This window comes from Psittacula echo (genome assembly GCF_963264785.1).
Source record: "Psittacula echo genome assembly, chromosome: 2".
Lineage (NCBI taxonomy): Eukaryota > Metazoa > Chordata > Aves > Psittaciformes > Psittacidae > Psittacula > Psittacula echo.
The window spans coordinates 50,546,953-50,569,819 of NC_137737.1; the positions used below are offsets into that span (position 1 = coordinate 50,546,953).

General features: G+C 37.0%; 1 protein-coding gene across 1 annotated transcript in view; it reads left to right on the forward strand.

The window, feature by feature from the left end:
- PTPRN2 (protein tyrosine phosphatase receptor type N2) overlaps positions 1-22,867 on the forward strand; it is a gene marked incomplete at both ends in the record, with an annotated part of 676,226 nt that overhangs the window by 219,084 nt on the left and 434,275 nt on the right. The window contains one exon of the mRNA XM_080609627.1: positions 19,602-19,719. Coding sequence (XP_080465753.1) covers positions 19,602-19,719 — 118 coding nt within the window. The remainder of the gene's footprint in view (positions 1-19,601; positions 19,720-22,867) is intronic.

Genomic DNA, 22,867 nt, shown 5'->3' on the forward strand with positions numbered 1-22,867 from the left:
ACTTAAAAAGCATTGCAATTATTTACAGGTTTTCTACATTTTGGAGTCTTATTAATTTCTTAAATATTTATTGGCAGTAGAGTGTGAGCATGAGTGAGTGAGATGTCATCATAAATGGATTGCTGTCTATTTTATCTTCTTTGAAGACTGTAGTTTTCATTTATCTTTATGAAAAAGAAATAATTCCATGTTAAACTTGGACTGTCACATGGAATACAGGAGCCCAACTGCCTCTCTGGGAACTTGTTAAATCCAAGAAAGGTATATGCCTGAATTGAGATTTTTAATAGGAAATTTAAGTGGTTTTGAAGCCCTAGTTACTGTGAGTGCTGGAGGGGAGGAATCTGTTATTGTATCTACTTCTGAGCTGTATTTTGAGAGAGAGTCTGCATGAGTCGTCAAAGGTGCCTGTGTGAGATGTGACCTTTTCAGTTCGTATTTATTATGTCTTCCCAAATACGCACCGTAGCTGTACAGTGCCTGTCAACACTACATTTGGTGAAACTGGTTCTCTGAAGGGAAGAATTCTCTTTTAATCCTTAAATACTCCCCTTCTGAAGCTGGGCCTGAAAAAGAGAAAAATACTGCGAAGAAAATTGTAAAGAAGGAGACGAAATATTTTTAAGCCTTCTTTTCCCTCCTTTCTTTTCCAAAATCCTTCCTCCTGTTATATCATTTTTCTCCTTGTGACCTATTCTTTATTTCACTTTGGTTGTCTAGGGCTTTTTTAATAAATGAACTGCAAGTATCCCATGTCCCATGAAATACAGTTCATTTGTACTATTGTATATACACTATCTAGTGCATCTACATTCACAGAAGTGTCTCAGCTATAGCACCTGGTTGTTGCTGCTTGTGCTGATCATGGAAGAAGGTATCAAAACATTTTCAGCCTTTCCAGCACTTGGTGTCTCCTAACTTTCAAGACTCTAATTATAGCCCTTTAAGCTGTCGGTAGGTTGGGTGTCTATAGCAGGGTGAACATAGAGGTATCAGAGGCATGGACAAGAAATAATGAAATGTGTGTTACACCCATTGAAAACATGGAAAATATTCTGTAGTATAACTGTAACTACCCGATCAGTATGCCACCCTATTTCAACATTATGAATTAAACCCTTGTGACAGACCTGTTCTCAAAGCTGAATTCAGTAGCTTTGTGCCTTACATGGGGCATTCCCCACTCTATCTGCAATTGAAAAAAATAACCATTAATTTCAAGTACAGGATATGACATTCTTTGGAGTGAGTATTTAGGATTGGATTGGTTTTGATTCTGAACAGGAACGTTTCGGAAACTAGCTTTTAACAAATGCTGATCAATAGTGTCGAAACATATTTACCTGAGTGCCTCAAGGGAATCATATCAGATGGTCCAATTTGTGTCATTGCGGTTCCTCAAATATTTCACTTACATCAGGCTGTCAAAATCTTCAACAATTGTGCAATTGGTCTTTATAGTATTATGCGCTTCCTAAATCTCTGCTGTGAAAATGGTTGTCCTCAGGTGGGCTGGATCTCATCTTGTCTAGAGCAACCTCATCTATCTTACTGCTTTGCATTGTTGCAGATACGGTGGAACAGCTCTGAGCACAACTGGACTCTGATAAAGGCCTTTGGCAATCCCATCATGTTTCCAATAAATCAAAATAAACTGGGTAGCTGCTCTTTCATATCGTCTCATTGTACTGTATATCCTGTTTGAAATGGGAGAAAGTCTTCTATGGATTGATTATTTTGGCAGGGAAACAAAACCACTCAGGTAACAAGGCTGGGTAATGGTAAAGCAGCTGTCAGAGGCTAAGCTTGTAGGTGGCTGAGGGAGCTACATGCATGCTGGGGGAAGAAGGAACCACGGAGGAAAACAAGTTCTTGGTCATGTGAGCACATCCTCCACAATATGGTGCCAACAGGAAGGCCAGAGCAGCCTTCGGTTGTAAGGAACCTGGAACACTTTTTGTTCTCCACAAACATCACTGGAGAATGGGGAGACCAATGTACTGGGTAAGATTTACAAAATGCATGACTTTGGTATTTATTTACTTTTATTCATCCATGAAAGAGTGAAAACTGACCATCTGAAATGTTCTTCATGGTACTCATGGGCACACTTCAAATGGCATGCTAGCGCAGATAAATAAGCGGCAGCATCTGTACGTTAAAATGCTCCGTGGACCTCATCGTTCTTTCCTTTTCATTGGCTTCACACCATTGTGGCTATATGGGGTGGAAATTTGACTGCCGTTATTTTTTTCATGTGTGAATCAGCAGATACTCCTATTTTTTTGTCTCTCATTGAGCAACTGGAAAGAATAAATAAGGTCAAAAGTGAACGTTCCCAAGGTTCTTTTTTTCTTTTTTGTTCTGACTTTCTGCAAAAATTTCTGCAGGTCTAACATCTGTATAATGTATAAATCATTATAAACAAGGCTTGAAAGGAACTTCACTGTTTATACTACAACTTCCCTGCCCTTTAGCAGTGATGAAAACTGAAAATACCAGTGCATCTTGAATTCAAAGGAGAAAAAAAAAAACCAGATGAGAGATCATAAAGGGGTAACGCGGTTCAGCTAGACTCAGCGTTTGGAATATTAAGCAGATTTGACCCATGCTGAGAAGAGTCTGAAGAGCAAATTCTTCTCAGCACCGTCTCTTATGTCAGGACCCTGATTAACAAAGACATTTAAATAATGTCACTGCACTTCATACAATTTGAGCCCATTTTCTCTTTTGTATAGCTTCTGAATGTAATTTTTTTTTTTTACTTGGCATATTTGACCTCTGTCTCCTAATAGTGGCAGGCAACGATACTTTGAATTTTTATGCTGAATATAAATGTAAGCTTCAAAACTAACAAAGCTTTTGTTCCTTTCCTGATGAAAGCACAATTTTGCAGGTGCTTTAAATATTACAGCTCTGCCATTGCTACTTCTACTAAGGATTTCTCAGTGAATTCATTAGAAGTGTCTGTTTTCATAGCCTGGCTTGTACAAATAAGTCAGCAATTTGAAAGTTCAGGGTATATCTTGCTGGGCTTAAGCTGCAGCAGCGTTACATATGCTGAACCTGGTTTTATGATACTAGCGAGAAGTAATGCAAGCTGAACTCTGAGTTCCCTCATTAGAGGTTTGATTCTCTAAGGCTAAAACTAAGGCTAAGTTTTGATATTTGTTAACAGAATCCTGTGTGAATTAATATTTTCCAGGGGACACATGGAATTTTGAAAGAACAATTCTAGAAAGATTAAAGTAAGGAAAAGCCACATCTGTTTTCCAGGCATGTGAAAATAATTTCAAGGGTCAGTGGCTTCACAGTTGGAAATAACAGTATGGTGACAGAAAGAGGAAGAGAAGAAGGCAACTGCAGTTACATATTTTGTGTAATATAGACAACCGTGATATTCAGAGGCTGTCCCTAATGCAATAATGATGGTTCTAGAAGTACACGTTTCTCTTGATTACATGGATTTTTATAAAAAAAAATAAAAACTATAGCAAATCTATATTAGATCTGTTTCTAACTGGAGAAGCGATAGGGGAGAAATGAATGGACTAAACCTGTAAGGTTTATTTCAAGCTAGATATAAGGAAGAAATTCTTTACTGTTAGGGTGGTGAGGCACTGGAATGGGTTGCCCAAGGAAGTTGTGAATGCTCCATCCTTGGCGGTGTTCAAGGCCAGGTCGGACAAAGCCTTGGGTGACATGGTTTAGTGTGAGGTGTCCCTGCCCATGGCAGGGGGGTTGGAACTAGATGATCTTAAGGTCCTTTCTAACCCTAACTATTCTATGATTCTATGATTCTATATCTAGATATTCAGGGCTTTTGTAGATATACAAATGTTAACATGATGATAATTTCATCTTTCAAGTTGTCCTGTGTTCAGCAGTAGCAGTCAGTTTTTTCCTTCTTAGTATCTGGTGCAGTGCTGTTTTTTTTGACTCTCAGCTTAAACCACGACACAAGTGTTTTTCTGCCTTTCTGGTTTTGGAATAATGGAAATGAAACTACTGTTCGTTTGACTGATATACCTGAAAATGGAAGTGATTTTAGTAAGAACCTTTTCTTCTCTTACTGAGTATCTAAATCAGAGTTTGCCCAAAGCCTCTGTGCAATGTTTTGAGGTAGTCTGAACTATAGTAGGTGACTGCCAACTGTCCAGATGGAAACGCTAAATCAGGCAGCAGATGAATGTGAGATTGCTTGTGAAAAAAAAAAAAGTATTTTTCAATTGTTTTGCAGATTAGGAACCTGTTGTATCTCATCTCCGTTGTACATCCCCAAACATTTTGTAGGAAGGTACAGGGAAGAGAGTGAAGGTTGTGAGATGACTAAACACATTCTTATGTAATAGGAAATTGTATTTTGTTTAGTTTCCATTGCAGTCTATACCGCAAACAGGTGGTATTTCTTCCCAAAAGCCTTATTCTAACCCCTTAATTCACTGCATTTAGGAAACATTAAAAAATTTCCCCGATTATTCCAAATCATGGCTGTCAGTTACAGTTGTATGGAATCAGAGCCACAAAGACTGAGAAGATACTGACAGGGAATCATTTCTTCCTTCCAACAGGTTCTCGCTTCATTGTCATATAGCCAGGGAGAGTTGGTGAAAGGGCAACTTTCCAGCATCTTGACATCTGTATTTCAGTAATTTTCAAACAGGGGAGCTGGAATCTTTTATCAGTTGAGATATCTTCAGGGTTGGTGGATGAAATGGAAGATTCTTTGTATTACACATTTGGAAGTTGCACAATGTGTGATGCTTTTGCCAATACTTAATAGTTGCCATGTAATCCACCTCTCTTGCAAAGATCAAAAATTATCCTGATATTGTTGCATTAAGATAACTATTTATTGAAGCATACAGCAATTAGAGAAAAGGAGGTGGTATGTGCTTAAGCAGTTTTATAAGCTTTACAAATCACTGCATGCAGACATCAAACCCAAATCTAAATTGTAAAAGCAGTGGTTTTATCTTTTATTTAGAATAAAACAATGCAGTAGTGTAGTAATCACGTTTTCTAAAGTCTCCCGGAACGCAATAAAACTCTTCATACCTACGACAACATTCTGTCCCTAGGGATGATACTAAATAGAGTAAAATTGCTGTATTAGGTTATTCATCCTACTTGTGTGTCTATCAAATATTACTATAAAGGTTGGGAAAGTATTAGAACTAGTTTTTGTTTGTTTGTTTGTTTTTCCTTTTGATTAATATCCCTGTCCATGGCAGGGGGGTTGGAACTAGATGATCCAACCCTAACTATTCTATGGTTCTATGAAATAAAAAGTAACAAAGTATCTAATCACTTTTTGTTCTCCATTTTTCTGGATGTGCTTTGGAAGTAATTTTTTGCTCATCATCATCTAGGCTGTGTTTTTTTGTTTGCTTTTGAACTGTTCCCATTTCAAAGCCAGTTTTCCATTCTGAGGCAATTAGCAGCCTGGCAGCTGTCAATAGATGGAGATTAATATTTTTAATTTTATTTTTTTTATTTCCTGTGATGACTTCTAGCAATAAGCAGAAGGTCTTGATTTAAATCAGTGTTTTTTTCCATTTCACTTTGTATTTTATCAGTGAATATTGCCCCAAGATTTCATCTACCATTAAAATGTCATTTCTATGACAAGCCCTGCCAATTTTTTTCTGTTTGATTAACATGTTCAACTTCATTTGGGAGTGAAACAGGTGTAGGTTTTGCTAAAAAGAAAAGGAATGCTGGTTCTGGTGAGAGAGGTGCACTGAAGGTAGGTGTGGGTTGAATCAGGAGAACCATATGTCCAGTTTCTCCCCTGAATAAAAGATCCTTATGAAAGGAGCGTGTGAGGGCTGCTGTGTCCCTGACACTCTGTGCCAGGAAAGGATTTAAGCTGCTGTGGGGATTGTAACTTCTGAGGAGAGACACTCTCCGTTGCTGGTTCTCCCTGGATTCTCTTTGTCTGTTCTCTTTCCTTGCACTGTGCTGACAGCATTGGTCCTCAGAGAAATTCCTCTAACTCTGAAAAATCCTCCGCGGGCAAAATATGATATAGCTGCAGCTCTGCCGTAGAAACATGTCATTATACTAAGTCAGTTGACATCCTCTTGAAGAAGACTATTTGCTGTATAATTCAGAACCCTGAATAGACTTCCCCATACTCTTTTAAACCATGGCTGTTGCAAAACTAGCTGGAAAATGAGGATGTACCAATGCTTTCCTTGGAAAAGCATTTGGGTTTCACCATGTCAGGTATGACAGCAAATCTGGCCTGTGTTGCTTAGCAGAGCTGCTCTGCTCATTGTAGATGGGCATCCCACTGACACTGAGCAGACTGTTCCACAATTCAGTGGCAGCATTCAAGAAGTTAGAGGAGATACATGCATTTTTATTACTGTACTGCTCAGGTTTTGTATTTCATTTCTCTTTGAATTTGAAGATATAATAATAAAAAAATCATTCAGAAAATGAAGGATACATACTTAGGAAATACAGATAAATATACAGTGTGTAGTATTGCCTGGTGTCATGCCAGAAGAATTTATAAATTTTGTTAGAATTAGGTATTGGTGCTCTGTATTTTTTTATTATTATTTGTTATATAATGATGTTTATTTCAGAAGATGCCTAAGGTGATGCCTAAAATCACATAAAAATAAACTGATTGCTTTTGGGTAGCATATGGAAGACCGCTGTAAAATATTCCAATACAGAATGGAAGTAAGTTAATGGGCTTTGAAAAAGTGTATTTCGCACAGCTTACAATGGAAGTCCAAAAAAAACCAATCAACAAGCTTTCATGTTTGTATTTAACTTTTTCATTTAAAGTAACTTTTCCTTTCTTTCCCGTTGCTTCTGGTACATTCATTGCACATGTGTTTACACTCTGTGTGTTTCTGAACAGGTTTTTAGAATTTGGACTTAGATCGAAACGTGAATTCTTCAAGGGCAAAGGCAGCATCGCTTGTCATTGATTCTGCTGAGCATTTAAGAAGAAGTGACATTTACCAGGGCTTATTTTGAAGATTTATAAATGCAATATAGATTTGGCAAGAATAGCTGCTTCAATAAATGTTGTGCTGTAGCATGTAAGCATGGGTTTTACCACCAGCGGATTCACTAGCAGTTTGTCATCCAAGTAAAAATAAATATTCAGTAAACAATTTATTGGGGATGTGAGTTCACTTCTGCTTCATTCCACTTGGAAAGTCTTGACATCTGTTGCCTACATAGTATTATTGAGGACACAATGAAATGAAGACAAATTAATTGTGTAACTGTCAAAACTGTGTCAGGGAAACTCTCCCTGGCTAACAAAAATAATGCAAAGAATAATAGAAGATATATCTAAGCTGTATATATGAGGGTGCTTGCTATAATACCAAGGAAAACCAAATCATAATACCTGTCTAGAAGCTATTCTTTCATGGACCTGACTTTTGGCCACTTGAAGAACTTAAACTGAAAGTAAATAGGATTTTAAATGTTAGGATTCTCCTTTGGACTACAAGATTTGTGTGTCTTGGCATTAAATGTGAATGATAACAAGAGTAATAAACATTATGTACTGTTTCCTATTCATCATAGCAATATAGGGCCAGGTAGTGTGGGGAGAGTGGAAAAGGGTCTATGTTAGCTTTGTCAGTACAATAGTTTTGTGAATTCCTCTTCAGGAGCCTTTTTTGTATACCCATTCATCCAACCAGCCAACCGTCTAGCTAAACTTCACCACTACTGATGGAGAAAAAGGTTTATTTTAGTGGGTTTATTCACACAGAATAACCCAGCAAAATAAATTGCTTGGTCTCTAGGACAGCCACGGAAAACAGTTGGCCTTGCTTCTGTGTTGGGTGCCACTGGGGGAATCCTGGCTGGCATTTGAGGCACTTCAGCAGCAGGTACGCCTGGTGACTGCAGCACACTTTGCAGTGCTGGTTCTGGGGCAGCTGAAATCTGGTAAGTTGATACAGTCTTATTTAGTCTTGGCTGTAATGTGGGATCACAGATAAATACAAAAAATCACACACACACAAAGTATATAAACATCACAGTCAACAAGACAGATTGTTTTTCTAAATACAGGATGGATGAGGGAAGAGAGACTTAATTGTTTTTGATGACATATCAATGTGGTGTAGGAGTATCTTTGCTGTAACCTTGGAAATCTTGAGTAATTCTAATGTACTTTCAAGCAAACAGGATGATCAAAAATGACCCTTCTGAGAAGCATGGAATACATTTACCTTTTAAAAATGTAAAATATTCAAGGGCAAACCTTGGCACTGCATATAGCAAAATGAATCAAACTTGACTGACTGCTAAATATAAAGTACAAAAGTTACAGTCTCATTTGGCTCTCAGGACAGGCTACTTCAGTTTATATGTTTGAACCTTTGGCATTTAGTTAAGACAGAAGGAAATATTTTCTTTCATATGTCGTATAATGTAAGTGCAGTAAAATCTGTATCTATAAATATAGTTTATCTTACACAGAGACACAGAAGCAAATGGTGAGTAGGAATAGCAAATTAACAATAAATTGTTGAATTTGCAATGCCCCATGTTTCCATTTTACTTCTTGTAGTAGATAAAACAAGTTAATCCTAGGTTCTAGTTTACTTCTTTCAACAAATAGTCCTAAAGTATAAAATGATTTCTCTAGCCTATTTCTTTTCTCTCAAAGTGCTAACAATGTGTGAGGTACTGTGAATAGGGAATACCAGATGAAGGCCAGATTTGCAGCATGTAAATGCTGAAGCAGGACATTTTCAGTGGTTTATTCACTCGTTTCTCTTTCCTTTCTAAGATCTGTGACTTTTGGGGCCGTGATAACAAACAATTTTTAGGTAAATTGCCTTGCTGAAGTACAGATTTGGGTGACTGAACCACAAGCATTTTGGAGTGAGAAAAAGCCAATTCTTTGTGTTTTCATTCTGATATTAGGTACAGCTAAAGAGGAGTGTATGGAACTCTTGGACGCCTTAGTTCCCAGATACATTTACAGGGACATTTGCTCATAATTTCATTACTAAGAAGCAGAAATCTGGTCAATGAAACAGAGATCTTACATTAAAAAACAATATATCTGTGAAATGCATGTGATAGTTGGGCTTTTCAACTTTGTATCTTTTGCTGTGAATTAGCTTAAACTGCTACCAGAGCAATCAGATTGATTGCTGCAGGTTTCATCTGTCATGACTGTTATAAACAGAGGAGTAACACTGCTGATAATTAAGGCTACATTACAATTTTCAGTATTATTTATATGTCTATTGGAGTAGTTTATAGATGAATAGAATAATCAATGTTCCTTTCTTATTACATTTATGCCTCTCTTAAAAAGAATTAATATGCAGGTTTTGTTTTCTTAGCATGGGAGAAAAATGCATGTAGCATTTAACCAGGATACCCTGAGGAAGTGGAAAATAAGGCACATGAATGTTCCCCCACATCAAAAGTATGGTAATAGGTAGCAGTCGATTATCTAAAAATGTATCATTATTTCTTAAAGCTGGCAGCCACTGATCAGAACACTTATCTTTTGTAACAATACCAAGGGAAAAAGAGAAATATGAGCTACACCACTGATGTTTTCGAAATGCTCCAACATCATCGCTGGTACACTTCTGTGTTTGCTCTAAAGGTTTGCTGCTTTCTATGCCATTCAAAACTGCTGATGGATAAATTTCTGGAATGAATGGTATTTTTCAAAATATATTCAATTCCTTGATGTTGGATGCTAGTCCCTAAATAGTAGAAATACACTGAAGTTAAGAAAAAAGCACTTACCTGACACTTAGTTAATGATACATTGCAGTAGCTCCCAGAGGACCCTGTTTTTGTCATTGTTCCTTGTTTATACTAGCCCAGTTCCATAACATCCAAATGCAGTACAACTTTAACAGCTGTGTTTTTGTTATATCTGTGTTGCAGATAGAGAAGTGAGTCACAGAGTTTGTGTCATTTTACAAGTTGAAGAGCAGATTCAAAAGAAGGCAAATGTGCTTTTAGTCCCCCCTTCATGCTCAGCCTGCATGTCCAGGCTACACCGCAAACCATGGTCTTTGAGCAGAGCAAGTTCTCCGTAGTTCATATTGAACATAGCCTGTATAGCAGGTCTGCACAGTTAATGTTAGGCCTGTGTGGCATAAAGTTAGTGGAGGTATTTCAAAATATTCAGATTTTGGCTGAGCATAGAACACACAAAGGTAAAATTACTCCTAGGAGTAATAGCAATTTTATATTCCCCATGTATGTTTTATTTCAGTGTTATGTCATCGTTGCATGTTTTGAGGCGTTTTGTTAATGTCAGTTTTTAGCACATGACATTTAAACCTAGCAGCTCTTGATGGTTATGAGCAAAAATGATGAAGCTTTCTGAATGATGTGTTATGAATAGACATCAGCTGGAAGTGTGCTCACTGCAACTCAAATTTTAGGGCCTTTAAGTTTATATCTTATTGTTTCAGTTCTTCCAGTGTAAATGTATTTTGATTTGTTGACAATCTTGCTCAAAAAGTCAATCAGAGATTCAAATAAATCCACTTTTTAGTAGTGTTGTGATACGTTATGGTAAAGCTGAATAGCAGCTCATAGCATGGCATATTTTAAGTATTTGGGGAGATCAACCCCAGAAGGCAATAAAGAAGCTAGAAAGAACTAGAAATCAGAGTGCATGCAGCTGACAAAATACTAATGTGAATCCATGCGTCAGCATTACATGTATTGTCCAAAAATGTTATTAAAGCTCACAGAGAATACCTCCATGAAAAAAGGGAGGGAAAAATGAACACCAGGTAGGAAATAATGTCAGTCAGAGCTTCTTTCACTAAATCCTTTTAATTTTTTATTAAAAATAAGTCAAATAATCTATTTTTTACAAATGGATACCAACTAAATACATGGGCAAACCGTGTACCGCAGCTGACAAGTAGTGCAGTATAGAATCATAGACTCAGCTAGGTTAGAAAAGACCTTTAAGTTCATTAAGTCCAGCCATTACCCCAGGACTGCCAAGACCACCACTAAACCATATCACTGAGGGCCTCATCTGCACAGTTTTTTGAACAGTTCCCGAAATAGTGATTCCACCACTTCCCTGGGCAGCCTATTCCAACACCTGATCACCCTCTCTGTGAAGAAATTTTTCCTAATATCCAGTCTAAACCTCCTCTGGTGCAGCTTGAGACCATTACCTCTTGTCCTATCGCTTGTTACTTGGGAGAAGAGACTGACCCGCATGTCACTGCAACCTCCTTTCAGGTAGTTGTGGAGAGCGATAAGGTTCTCCCTGAGCCCTCTCTAAACTAAACAACTAAAGGAACTAAACAACCCCAGGTCCCTCAGCTGTTCCTCGTAAGACTTGTTCTCCAGACCCTTCACCAGCTTTGTTGCCCTTTTCTGGGCCCGTTCCAGCACCTCAATGTTGTCTTTGTAATCTGGGGCCCAGAGCTGAACACAGTATTGAAGGTGTTGCTTCATCAGTGCCAAGTACAGGGGGGTGATCACTGCCCTGTCTCTGCTGGCCACGCTATTGCTGATACAGGCCAGGATGCTGTTGGCCTTATTGACCACCTGGGCACAAGCTGGGTCACGTTCAGCTAGCTGGATGACCAGCACCCCCGGGTCCTTTTCCGTCAGGCAGCTTTCCAGCCACTCTTCCCCAAGCCTGTAGCATTGCATGGGGTTGTTGTGGCCCAAATGCAGGACGCAACACTGACTTGTTGAACCTCATTCCACTGGCCACAGCCCGTCGATCCAGCCTGTCCATCTGATCCATCGATCAGAGCCGTCAGTAATTCGTTAATTGTAATTGACTTGTCAGCTCTGAGATGCAAAGTCTAAAAATGCTTACATGAAAAAAAAATTGTCGTGCAATATACAGTAAAGTGCATTACATCCTCTGTTGCAGTTGTTGGAAGGTCAAAACCTCAAAAGTTTACTTGCACAAGAGAATAAGAAAAAAGATAATTCGAATATTCCTTCAGCTGAAAATACTACTTTGCCTGTCACAAATTCACAGTGTATGTTTTCTGTACAGAGGGTGAATTCAAAATGAAACCTGAGGATCACTAATCAGTTTTTTTGGGTAGAAGTGTGACCTGCAGATTGTTCATCCTTGCTCTAGGCAAACTGACTTGGCTAACATTTCGCTGGAAAACTCCCAGCTTTCAGACACAAAGATCTTTGCAAGGTTCCTAAGGGAACCTTAACTTCTGCAACTACTGTTATTTTATTAATAATAATAGCACCAATAATAATAGTTGTTGTTGTTATTGCTGTATAAAGAGACTGTACAAATTTACACAATATATGGCCTCTTCTTGGAGGAATTTACAGTCCAAGAGAAGTGGTTTAAAAGTGGAAAATGGAGGATATGATTCCACACAAACTAGATAGAGACTTTTCACTTATAATTTAAAGTTAAGAAAAGCAAAACAAAACACCTTTTTCCTGTTTTAAATTGCATTGGTTTTGATGCAGGACAGAGCATGGTGAGTAGAAGACTGAAGACCCTTGCAGGAGAAAGGGTTTCAAATATGTCTGGTTTTCCTGTGCAATATACTGTGAATATCCTGCAAAAGCCTTTGTTCTGACCCACTCTAATGTTACCTCCACACTGCTGATACAATGGTCTGTACAGCAGTCTTAAAGACTTAGGTTCAGAACCAAATGTGGAGATGCACATGGATCTGCAGCCTCTGCTGTACTGTCTTCTTTGGCACTCCTGTATATTGACTTTGCAAATGCAATTGAAAGTACTCCTCTGACAGCTGAAAACTGATTTTTCACAAACATCTATGGGAATTCAGCAGTTACATAGAATGGGGGTGAGAACCACTATATGGAGCTGAAAGAACGGCAATGCTCATAGGCATTTAAAAATACATGAAGAACCGTAGGTCTGAGATGGATTTGCTAGAATATATGTAGCCTGTAGCCTGTATGTCCACTTAATTTTCTATACTTATTTAAGTGCCAGGACATTTCTGACCAAATGTGCCTTGTTACTGGTGATATTTTAATTCCTGGACTGAAGGCACTTCAAAAGTCCTTTCCCAGGAACTATATTTTTCATGACAATAGGGCTGTCATCCTACTGTTAGCATGACATGAAATGGATAAAGTAACACGAGAAGGAAGACCTGCTGATTTTGTATGCATTGTTAGCTACTATTTGGACAATATCTTCATTCTGAGCGTTATACGGTCTAGCATTCCAACCAATTTCTGCATACTAAAGAGGTCCTGCATTTGAGATGAATGAATGAAAGTTTCAAATGGTGTAAGACATCTTGGAAAGGAAAAAGACAGAAAAGGAAGGACAGAGGAACAGAAAAATGAAAGGTATTTTGACAGACATGGAAAGATCACCAATTCTAAAAGGAGATTGCAGAGGAATAATGTAGTAAGGAGACCTGTTTTGCAGTGTAGAAGCAATGTCAGGGTTTTTGGGATAAATCTGTAATAGTCACATGCACTTTGAAGTGATTGTCAGCTAACACATGTGGGTTCAAAGCTCGGTGAAAGAAGCAAAGAAGTCTCATCTTTATTTTAGTATCACCATTTTGAATGCATGTGAATATTTACTTAAGTTCATGAAAACTCCTTGAACTGACGGCACCAAGGAAATGTCTGTGCATAGTCCAGGCTCAGAAGGAAATGGAGGAAAAGAAGGTGCACCTTTACCCCCCATGTATTAATTTGACTATTCTTTTTATTATAAATATGTCACAGCCTTGACACTGCAGAAAGCCATGCAAGTTAAAGATGTAATTGAACATGAGTTAAATTAAGGTTGAACATCAATATGAAGTTGAAACTGTGTGAGAAGCCCTCTTTTGCATATCTTCCTTCCTGAAAAGCATTTCTGTGAAAGGAACCATCTGCTTTCAGGTTGAGGGTCATCAATTTGTGAAAAAGATTGTATACCATGGTGAATGGCATGGGATTTATCTCAAGAATTTGGGAAGTCTTTTTTGTGTATCTTTTCTGCTGTAGTCTCTGGAAAGTAGCCTATTCTAGCTGGAAGTTAGATGATATATTTTGCATTACCATATTATTTTTCCATTATTCTCAGCTCCAGTGGCCGAAAAATCTTATGTAACGCTGAGAAATTTTCTCTTGTACAAACCAATTATTTGTAGCTATCTACAAAAGCTGAAATAAAGGTAAAGAAACATTGCATACTGAGTCCTGTGGGAGCATTCTATAATCTCCTTGGCAAATGAAGCGCTCATTTGGCTTTTTCAAATAATACGAATTCCTAAAAATACTGAAGAGAAAAGCCTTCCCTCCACCTTCTGGGATAGTTACTTAGAGTAAATTAAAATCAGGGTTGTAAGCAGATCATGCTGGTAATTTAATTCTATGGAGATTATCACTTTTATGTATAATAAAACAATATATGAAAATTTGAAACCATAATCCTTAAGCAGCCCTTTCATCTATTCATTCAAATGGAAGCGCTTTGCCTGTGAGCATGAGTGAATCGCTGCTGAATGCAGCGACTGAAATGCTTGCATATTATAAAGACCCCACTAGAAGCTCCAAAAGAGGGCAACAAACCAATGCAAATCTGGTACTCAGCACTGCTGCTGGGGAATGCTGTGGAAAGGCTCCTGACAACTTCCAGGAGAGGATGACTATAGTTCTTGCTGAAATGGGCAAGAGTGGTGATGACTGCTTACAACTGCCAGTCGTTTCTTCAAATACAGCCTCTATTAGAATTTCTGTTCATCTAGAAGACAACACAATGTTTGACCAGAGCAAACAAATTTAATTAGAGTAAGTTTTCATGGAAGTGTAGTGCAAAACTACCTTGGTAGATTTTCTTCTGATTTTGTAGAAACTGCGTTTAGTCATAATTTTCAGAATGAATGAATATTCCAAGACAAAGATACAGGGACATTAAAAGATTGTAGAGGTGGGTTTAACTTCTCCATTACAATTTTTGCCATTGCAAGTTGTATTGCAAAATTGCTTTCAGAAGGTCAAGGTTGGTTTGTTTATTTTTTTTCTTCTAAGATGAACATCAAGATTTTACTTTTTGTCTGCATTCTTAGGTAGAAAATATATCAATTGAAAGAATTTTGTTATACACACAGCAAACTCAGCATTAAAGCTGCAATTTTGGCTGAGCCAGTACTGAAATACATGAACATTATTGGGCATGTCCTTGAGCTCTGAAAACGGAGGTCTGGGATGTGAACAAGTGTAGCTCCTCTAGAGAATGCAGAAAAGCATCCTGCAGAAAGTCATACGTTGACCTGTCTGCTGTGAAAATAGGGAAGAAAACCAATCATTCCCCATTCTGCAGACGTTCTGACAGCTAAAGTTGTCAGTAACAATTTGCAACACATGGCATGGGGGATGAAAGTCTCTGAGCTCTACAGCTAAGAGTTTCCTGGCTGCAATGAAGTAGTAGTTGAAGGAAGCTCAGAGAAAAACCCTGTGCAGGGACAAAATGGATAACTTTACCAGAAACTGTGGGAAAGATAATGTCACAACTCAAAAATAGTACATATTTTGGTTTCAAGACTGAATACTTCTGAGGTTTTTTGGTCTTTTTTAGGGATTTTCCTGAAACAAGGATCGAGTTTTAGTATATAGATTTCTTCCAATATAAAATAATGTCCTTTTGCTTTGAATGAGCTTGATATGTAAAAATGATTTTGTGGTTAATATACTGAAGTAGAACTAGTCATTTTGGACTTCCATTAGCACAAGAGCTGGAAAAGTCTTCTGGTGTTATCCAGTCAGATGCAGGTTTTACTGGACTTGCCTGCAGAGCCCCATGTTGCCTCAGCCAGGCTAGCTGGGAAAAGTGTTGGGAGTATGAGCAGGAAGAGTTGCATGGCTATAGCTTTGGGCAGTGAGAACTGTTGTTTCTTTGAGGGACTTAAATTGGGTTCTACTGATTCACACAAGAATTCCTTTGCAAAGTTAAAAAGCTGTTGTTTTTCTTGTTTGGGCCTTCAGAGGGGGTGAAGATTATTTGTATGAATAATTCTGAACTAGACTAAGTTGAGGCAGAGAAGTAGCAGATTAATGTTTTCAACAGTTGCTCATATCCTTCACATGCATTAAAGATGTGGTCAGGTTTATTTGGAGAGGCATCAGGTTTCTCTAAGATGAAAGCCAGAGTCAAAACCACAGGAAAGAATGCCAAAGAACTAGAAAAATTAAATAGCTGAGAGAAGGAAATATGTACTTGAATTTTTCTTATTTTTCAGTAATTTGTAATAGCAACAAAGCCAGTTAAGCAGGTTAAAAGTAAAATTGTGTGATAAATGTGAAAACAAGTTTGACTTCAATTTTGGAGGCTGAAGCTAATATCGCCACCAGTGTGAATCTGTGACAATGGTTTTCTTCACTATTTGCACTGCTTGTTTTTGACTTGATTTGGATTAATGAAAGAATTCTTAGACTTATTCTCTCTGTTGACAGTTAACAGCTAAGTGTTGTAGCTAAGTGTTGAACATAATGGGAATGTAAACAATAGTAATTTAATTTTTTTTTTTTGCAGTTGTGGGTAATAATAATCAACTACAGAGTGGTTTGGGTTGGAAGAGACCTTACAGATCATCTGCTTCCAACCGCCCCTGCTATGGACAGGGACACCTTCCACTAGACCAGGTTGCTCAAAGCCCCATCCAACCTGGACTGATTAATTTTTAATTATGAATTGTGGTGGGGAACCCTTAATAATAAATTGTGCTGTGAAAATTAAAGATCCAGGGAGATACTTGATGATAACAGGGAAAGACCACATCATATCTGGAGCATCTCCATTGATTTTGATGTGCAAGTTGGGGGGATGGAACTAGATGGTCTGTAAGGTCCCTTCCAATCCTAACCATGCTATGATTATGCTGTGATTAATGTCTGGCCTTCACTGTCTCTACACCAGCATTCCCTTTTCAAATACATAGTGCTACTTTTTGTGGAGATATTTTATACCAAAGGCTATTTTTCATGGGGTATCACAACTATCAGTGTTATTCAACTGAGAGCAATTTTCTATGGGCTGCTGCTGTTGTCATAGTATTTGTGTCACTCCAGTGTCTACAGGACTCATTCTGTCTTTCCTTGGCATTGTGCATCTGTGGGAATTCACAGTTGGGACATGCAGGTCCTGGGCAGACCTGCAGCAGGGGGGATTGTTAATCAGTGGTTGGGCATCCCCCTGTACCGTTCCCTGTTAGTGACATGGAAGTAATGGGTGTACAAGAGCACTGCTGTTATTCTGCTCAGCCAGTGGAGACAAATTGTAATAATTGGGTGGTGAGGCAGGAGCTGGCGCTAGGTGTGATGGCAGGGACAAAGGGAACGGGAAGTCGCCATAAGGCGTCATATGCTCCTTCTCAACTTTAATTTTGATTGCAGCTGTCAGCATGACATTATGGTTCTTGAATGTGCTGCTTTATTGAGCTCAGTGTGTGGGAGAGATTTTTTTGAAACTGAAACAATGCCGGAAAATGATTGGCATAAGGTTAGCTTTAGACACATTGCAGTTCCTGAGATAGTTGCAGAAGAAACAGCAATATTAACTTGTTGACAAGGGGTTTTTTGAATTAGTTAAAATCTGCATTTTTCATCTATGTCTTGTTCTAACTCTTATGTGAGGTAGAAGTGCTAACAGATACAGTTGAGAAGGCTTATTCCCTTAACTCTAGTTTCTTAAGCTCTATAAAAAGTATTCTGTTTTTCTTTCACCTATTTACTCTCCTTTAATGCCACACAGAGTTGTTCTGTGTATTTTTCTTCAAAGTTTATGTTATTTATTTTGCATTCTTTAGCCTTTTATAGAGCTAGTATTGGCTTAGAATTACAAAGTGAAACTAGTGATTTTGGACACATGGTTGATAAAGTAATAGTTTTATGACTTTGCTAATGACAAATATATATGTGTTATAGCTGAACGTTTTTTTTGTAGCACATTTGTCTAAACTGGAATGTTATCTTAGTTTTTTCTTCTGCATGAATTTATAAAACAAACATAACTGTAATGCTAGGCAACAGAGAAGTAAACTCAAACATACATATATATATATGAAAACTTTCATGTAAAAATCGCTGTAATAACACTACACCAAAATAATAGTAGCTGCATGGTGACTCATTTTTGTGTATTCACATAAGAACATGCTCTGAGCAGCCTTAGATTGAGATTTGTGAAATTATTTGAATCCATCTACTTACACGGCACATTTGAAAAGGTGAGATTTGCATTTGAAAAGGATGAATCAGAACTAAAACCAGATTAGACAGAGATAGAGATTCTTCCCCCTCCCAAGAGGCTGGAGTAATTTACTGTAGCCATTAGCATCTAACCTGACTTCAGGTAAAGTGTTTGCTCAATAAACTTAAGTAACCTTTTATATAAGAAAAGAAGAAAGAAGGAGCAAAAGCAGAGTGTTGGGGTGGTATCAGAGAGCTTTTTTGTTAAAGTCTTCTTGCATGCTGACATGAGTCCTATATTGTTTATTATTATTATTATTTCTATTAATGGGCAAAACCCAAAAAAGGACATTTGGGATGCAGTCTACCTAAATCTTGCCCAAATAGGGGCTTTATTTCCTAAAACTTGTCTCAATCCCAGACAACAGGACAGTTTGAATACCTCCTAGACTGGACTTCTTTTAATTGTGTGCCTCACCACAATCACAGTAAATATGTTACCTTCCATGTAGTGCTAGAGAGGGTTTTTCTTTAGATGGTTTCTTACAGGAAAATATTAGTAGGTTAACCATGTCTGAAACTTTTGTCAATATTCATTTGAGGGGGTTGTGATGTTTTATTGTGCATGGCATAAACCCAGAAATTCTACTCAATTACATGATATTTAGTTATTAGATAATTACAGATAATTATTGCATGGGCAAGTTCTGTGAGATAAATCATTAGTGTAACATCTAAAATCTACAGATTGGGTAACAACTATGTTTGGAGTTATGTCATTATTTCAAGTATAATTACCGTGAGATTGGCAGTGCATGTAATTAATGAGTAATCGCTGGAATTTGCCTTCATAGTTGCACTTACCCCTTGTTGTAAAGTTAGTTGCACTTCACCCTTGTTGTGAAGTTCTTTGTCACAACATTTAAGTATTAAGATAATGTAAATTGACCTCCACATGTGTTGCACTAAACCTGAAAATACTTATTTCCACTGCAGCACTAGCTCTTTAATGTTCTAAAAATATAGTTTCATGTAGAAAACAGGGAAGGAACAGTGTGCTGTGAATGGGAAAGCAGTGAAGTAACATTTCAACAGATACCAGCTAGTGAGATGACTCTTCATAGCTGTCCAAAGTAACCCTTTTTTTTTTTTTTAATCTATTAAAGCTTGTTTGTAACTACCTAAAATTCTGCTAAAAGTAAAGTTTCAAAATCTCCTAACATAATCTACAGTCTTCATTCCCTTCTAAGGAAAATTTGATTAATAAAATTTTGTACAGAAGAAAAGAATCTGTAGTTCACTCTTGGGTTCAAATTGAACAAATCTTCATTTTTCTTTTAATTTCTAATATATTGTTCATATAGCACACATTTTTTGCCAACACGTCAAGTGATTAAATAGTGGTTTTGCTTATTTTTGTTTGTTTTATTATTTATCAGGTTTTACCTGGCAAGATGATTATACTCAGCATGTTATTGGTCAGGAACTCTCAACCATTCACAAAATCCACAACAGACACCCTGATATATTTGCATCTGAAGGATCTGACACAGGAAGGTAAGTCTTCTGTAGTATTTTTTGCCTGAGTGACTTTTGGAAGGGTTTGAAAATGACAAGAGATATATTGGCACTGAAGCCGAATTAAACACATCACCAAACCCACTATCTATATCATAAAAGGAAACCAGTCATACAACAGCACTGAAAACACCAGTAGGAGAACAGTAGACAGAATGACTGAAATCCCTCATTAAGAAAATGTGCCTTCCAGTGTTAATTTAGGTGCCAGAATTCAAAGCATCAGGTCTTTTATCAAGTTTATGCAGTGTCTAGTTGTCAGGTCAGCCACCTCTTCATATGACTGGCTAAAAAAGGCAGACTTCTACAGTAACTTATCCACAAGAGATTTTATTCTGGAACAAGACAACAAAACATGTTGAATGACATTCTTAGCAACTAATTACATATTCAAACTCATATTCTTCCAAAACATAGCTGTAATTGATTTGAAGTCCATATATTTTCAGCTTTAGTGGCAAAATTTGTCCGGAAAGGAGAAATTCATGCAAGTTCCCATGACAGAAAAAATGTGTGGACATTTCTATATATTCTTGGTATTATAGAAGCCATTTTCCTCATAGGCTTGAAAGATATGATGAGGTGACTTAGCGGTTATTGGTGGCAAGAGACATACCATCTGTAATTCTGTAGAGTGATATGGAGGTAGGACCTGCTGTTATGTCGTCTTCATATATAGAAGATGACATACATACACGCATGAATATGCTGTTTTACATGGTTTATTCCATCGTACAGGCTTTTAAGTGCAACCCAACCACACAGACCCCAGAAGGAAATTTTAAAATGCATAAAATTTTAGGAATGTTAAAACCGGTAAATTCTGCTTTCTCCTACATTATTTTAAGAAATGAAATCTCAAAATTAGTGAAAGTGAAAGAAAATGCTTTTTGTTAGAAAACTGTCTTCATAGTGGGACAAAGATTGATTTTCTAGCCTTGATGGGCAAGATATTGAATATTCGATTTTAGATCTTCATATTATACCACAGTATATGGTTTGCATATATACTGCAGAACCATTTCTTTTCTAGATTGCCTTTTCATGGAGATAAAAAAACTGTGTAATTAATAGTGCTCAGTGGCTTCAGCTGCTTGCCTTAGTTTGTTTTGGTTTCATTCACAGAATTTGACCCTGTATTTCACATATTTGCTGGTTCCCTTAAAATCACAGTGCAGTATGTTTCAGGAGTGCAGTAAGGTAGAAACATAACTTCTAAAGAAGATGCTGGTCTATAGATTATCATAAAGGTGATAATAACATGTGCTTGAATCCATAAACATGTTTTCACTGCTTAGATACACAAAATGCATCTGTATGGATAACTCTCTGTACATGGTATCAGAAATTATTTTGAATTTCTTTTGGGGTTGATTTTTTTAAATTTTTTTTCTAATGAACGTATCTAAAATTTTGTTCATGAGAGTAAGATAAAATTTCCGTGAGATCAAGGCTGTATTCTGCACTGTTTCAGATTCATAGTTACATAAAAATATAATGTATATGAAGATATAAGAAATAATTTAGGTTTTAGACTGAGAACAGATGATCAGTTTTAGGAGTTCCTGTTGTGATCAGGTTTGAGCTGCTTTGCATTTTTATCTAGAACTGTACATTAAAAAAAATCACAAACCCGTTTTGCGTATTGGCACTTTAGGGACATCAGAATTTCAAATATGTTCCACTTATAGCAGTTTCTCTTGTGGATAGATGTTCTGAATTTACCAAGCTGTGCTTCTGAAAGCATTATCTTATGTGCCAACAGTTTAAAGCATTAATTGATTTTTCTGGTTGTCCATTTGCAATATATTCTGTAGGTCAGAGAACAGTAGGAAGTTTTCCTCTGGCATCCTGTAGATTCTGATCAAGCTATTCTTAGTGTGCTCGATGAGCTTGCTAAAAATCTTATCAGAAAATAATGAAATAATTAAAAAAGCAACTTAGTGTAGGTATCTAATTATCAAAGAAACATCGTGGCAGGAAGGCCTTTTATTAAGGGTCACGTGTGTAATAAGACAATATGAAGTCACACTAATGAGTCATTAATCCCTACAGAGCTAGTGAGAGCAAGAAAATAGACTCAGACACTTGAAAGGTAAATTGACTTAAGCTAAATTAGTGCATATGAAATCCAATGAAACAGAAGACATGGATTTCATCTTAAAAAAATGCTGAAACTGGGAGCTTGATTTCAAGATTAAAGTTCTTTCTTTGGTGGCTAACTGGAGTGTACATGGTAGTTTCTGCGCCCTTATTAAATTTCAAAAAAGACCCCAGTCTTGAAAGAGTATCCAAGATAAAGGAAAAAAATCCTTTCTGTACACAGGGAATAAATGTCAGTTGTGGTCACTGGGGCAATTAGGCAAAACCACAAACGTTTATAGAAAACTTCAATGTATGAAATGGGTTATAGCATTATTTCTGTAATAAACCCATAATTAAGTCAGTAATAAGATTCTTAGAGCATTTAAAAAGGAGATTTTTTTTTCCCCTAAAATTGTGGTATCTATTAATTGAGAATATTCTAGAAATATCTGAGGTGCAGTGATTTAGACATTTCCACAAAAAAGCTTCTAAAGAACTGTTTCTTCTAGGAAATACAGATTTATTTCTGTGGATAAATAATTATATATGCTATTGTCTTTATACCCTAAAGTTCATTGTATATGCAAAGTCCTTTTTCAGAATAAATTAAAACTGAAAATACTTCCAAATAAGCGCACAACAAGAATTCAGCTGACAGTCATTTCTCCTACTTAGCTTTTATGTATGTCTTTCATCCATTTTCCAATATCACTTTGTGAAATTTAAAAGCAATATTTTAATTCACTTGCAATAATAGCTCATTTAACATATTTTACTTTCTGTGTTAAAAGGGTGAACAACAGTGATATATTGATGAACTACAAAATCTTTTTCAAATCTTTCAGATGTATTCATAGGATTTTATTAAGGTTGTCATCAAAAGAAATTTAATGCTTTGTTAGACTTTTACATTTTAATAGTTTATAATTTTGTAGCATAAAATATTCCATCTAATGTGAAATTTAAACACAATTTAAGTGCAATTACTGTCGTCATAAGAGACATGGCAAACCTTAGACCCCTGATTTTGCTTCTACCACCA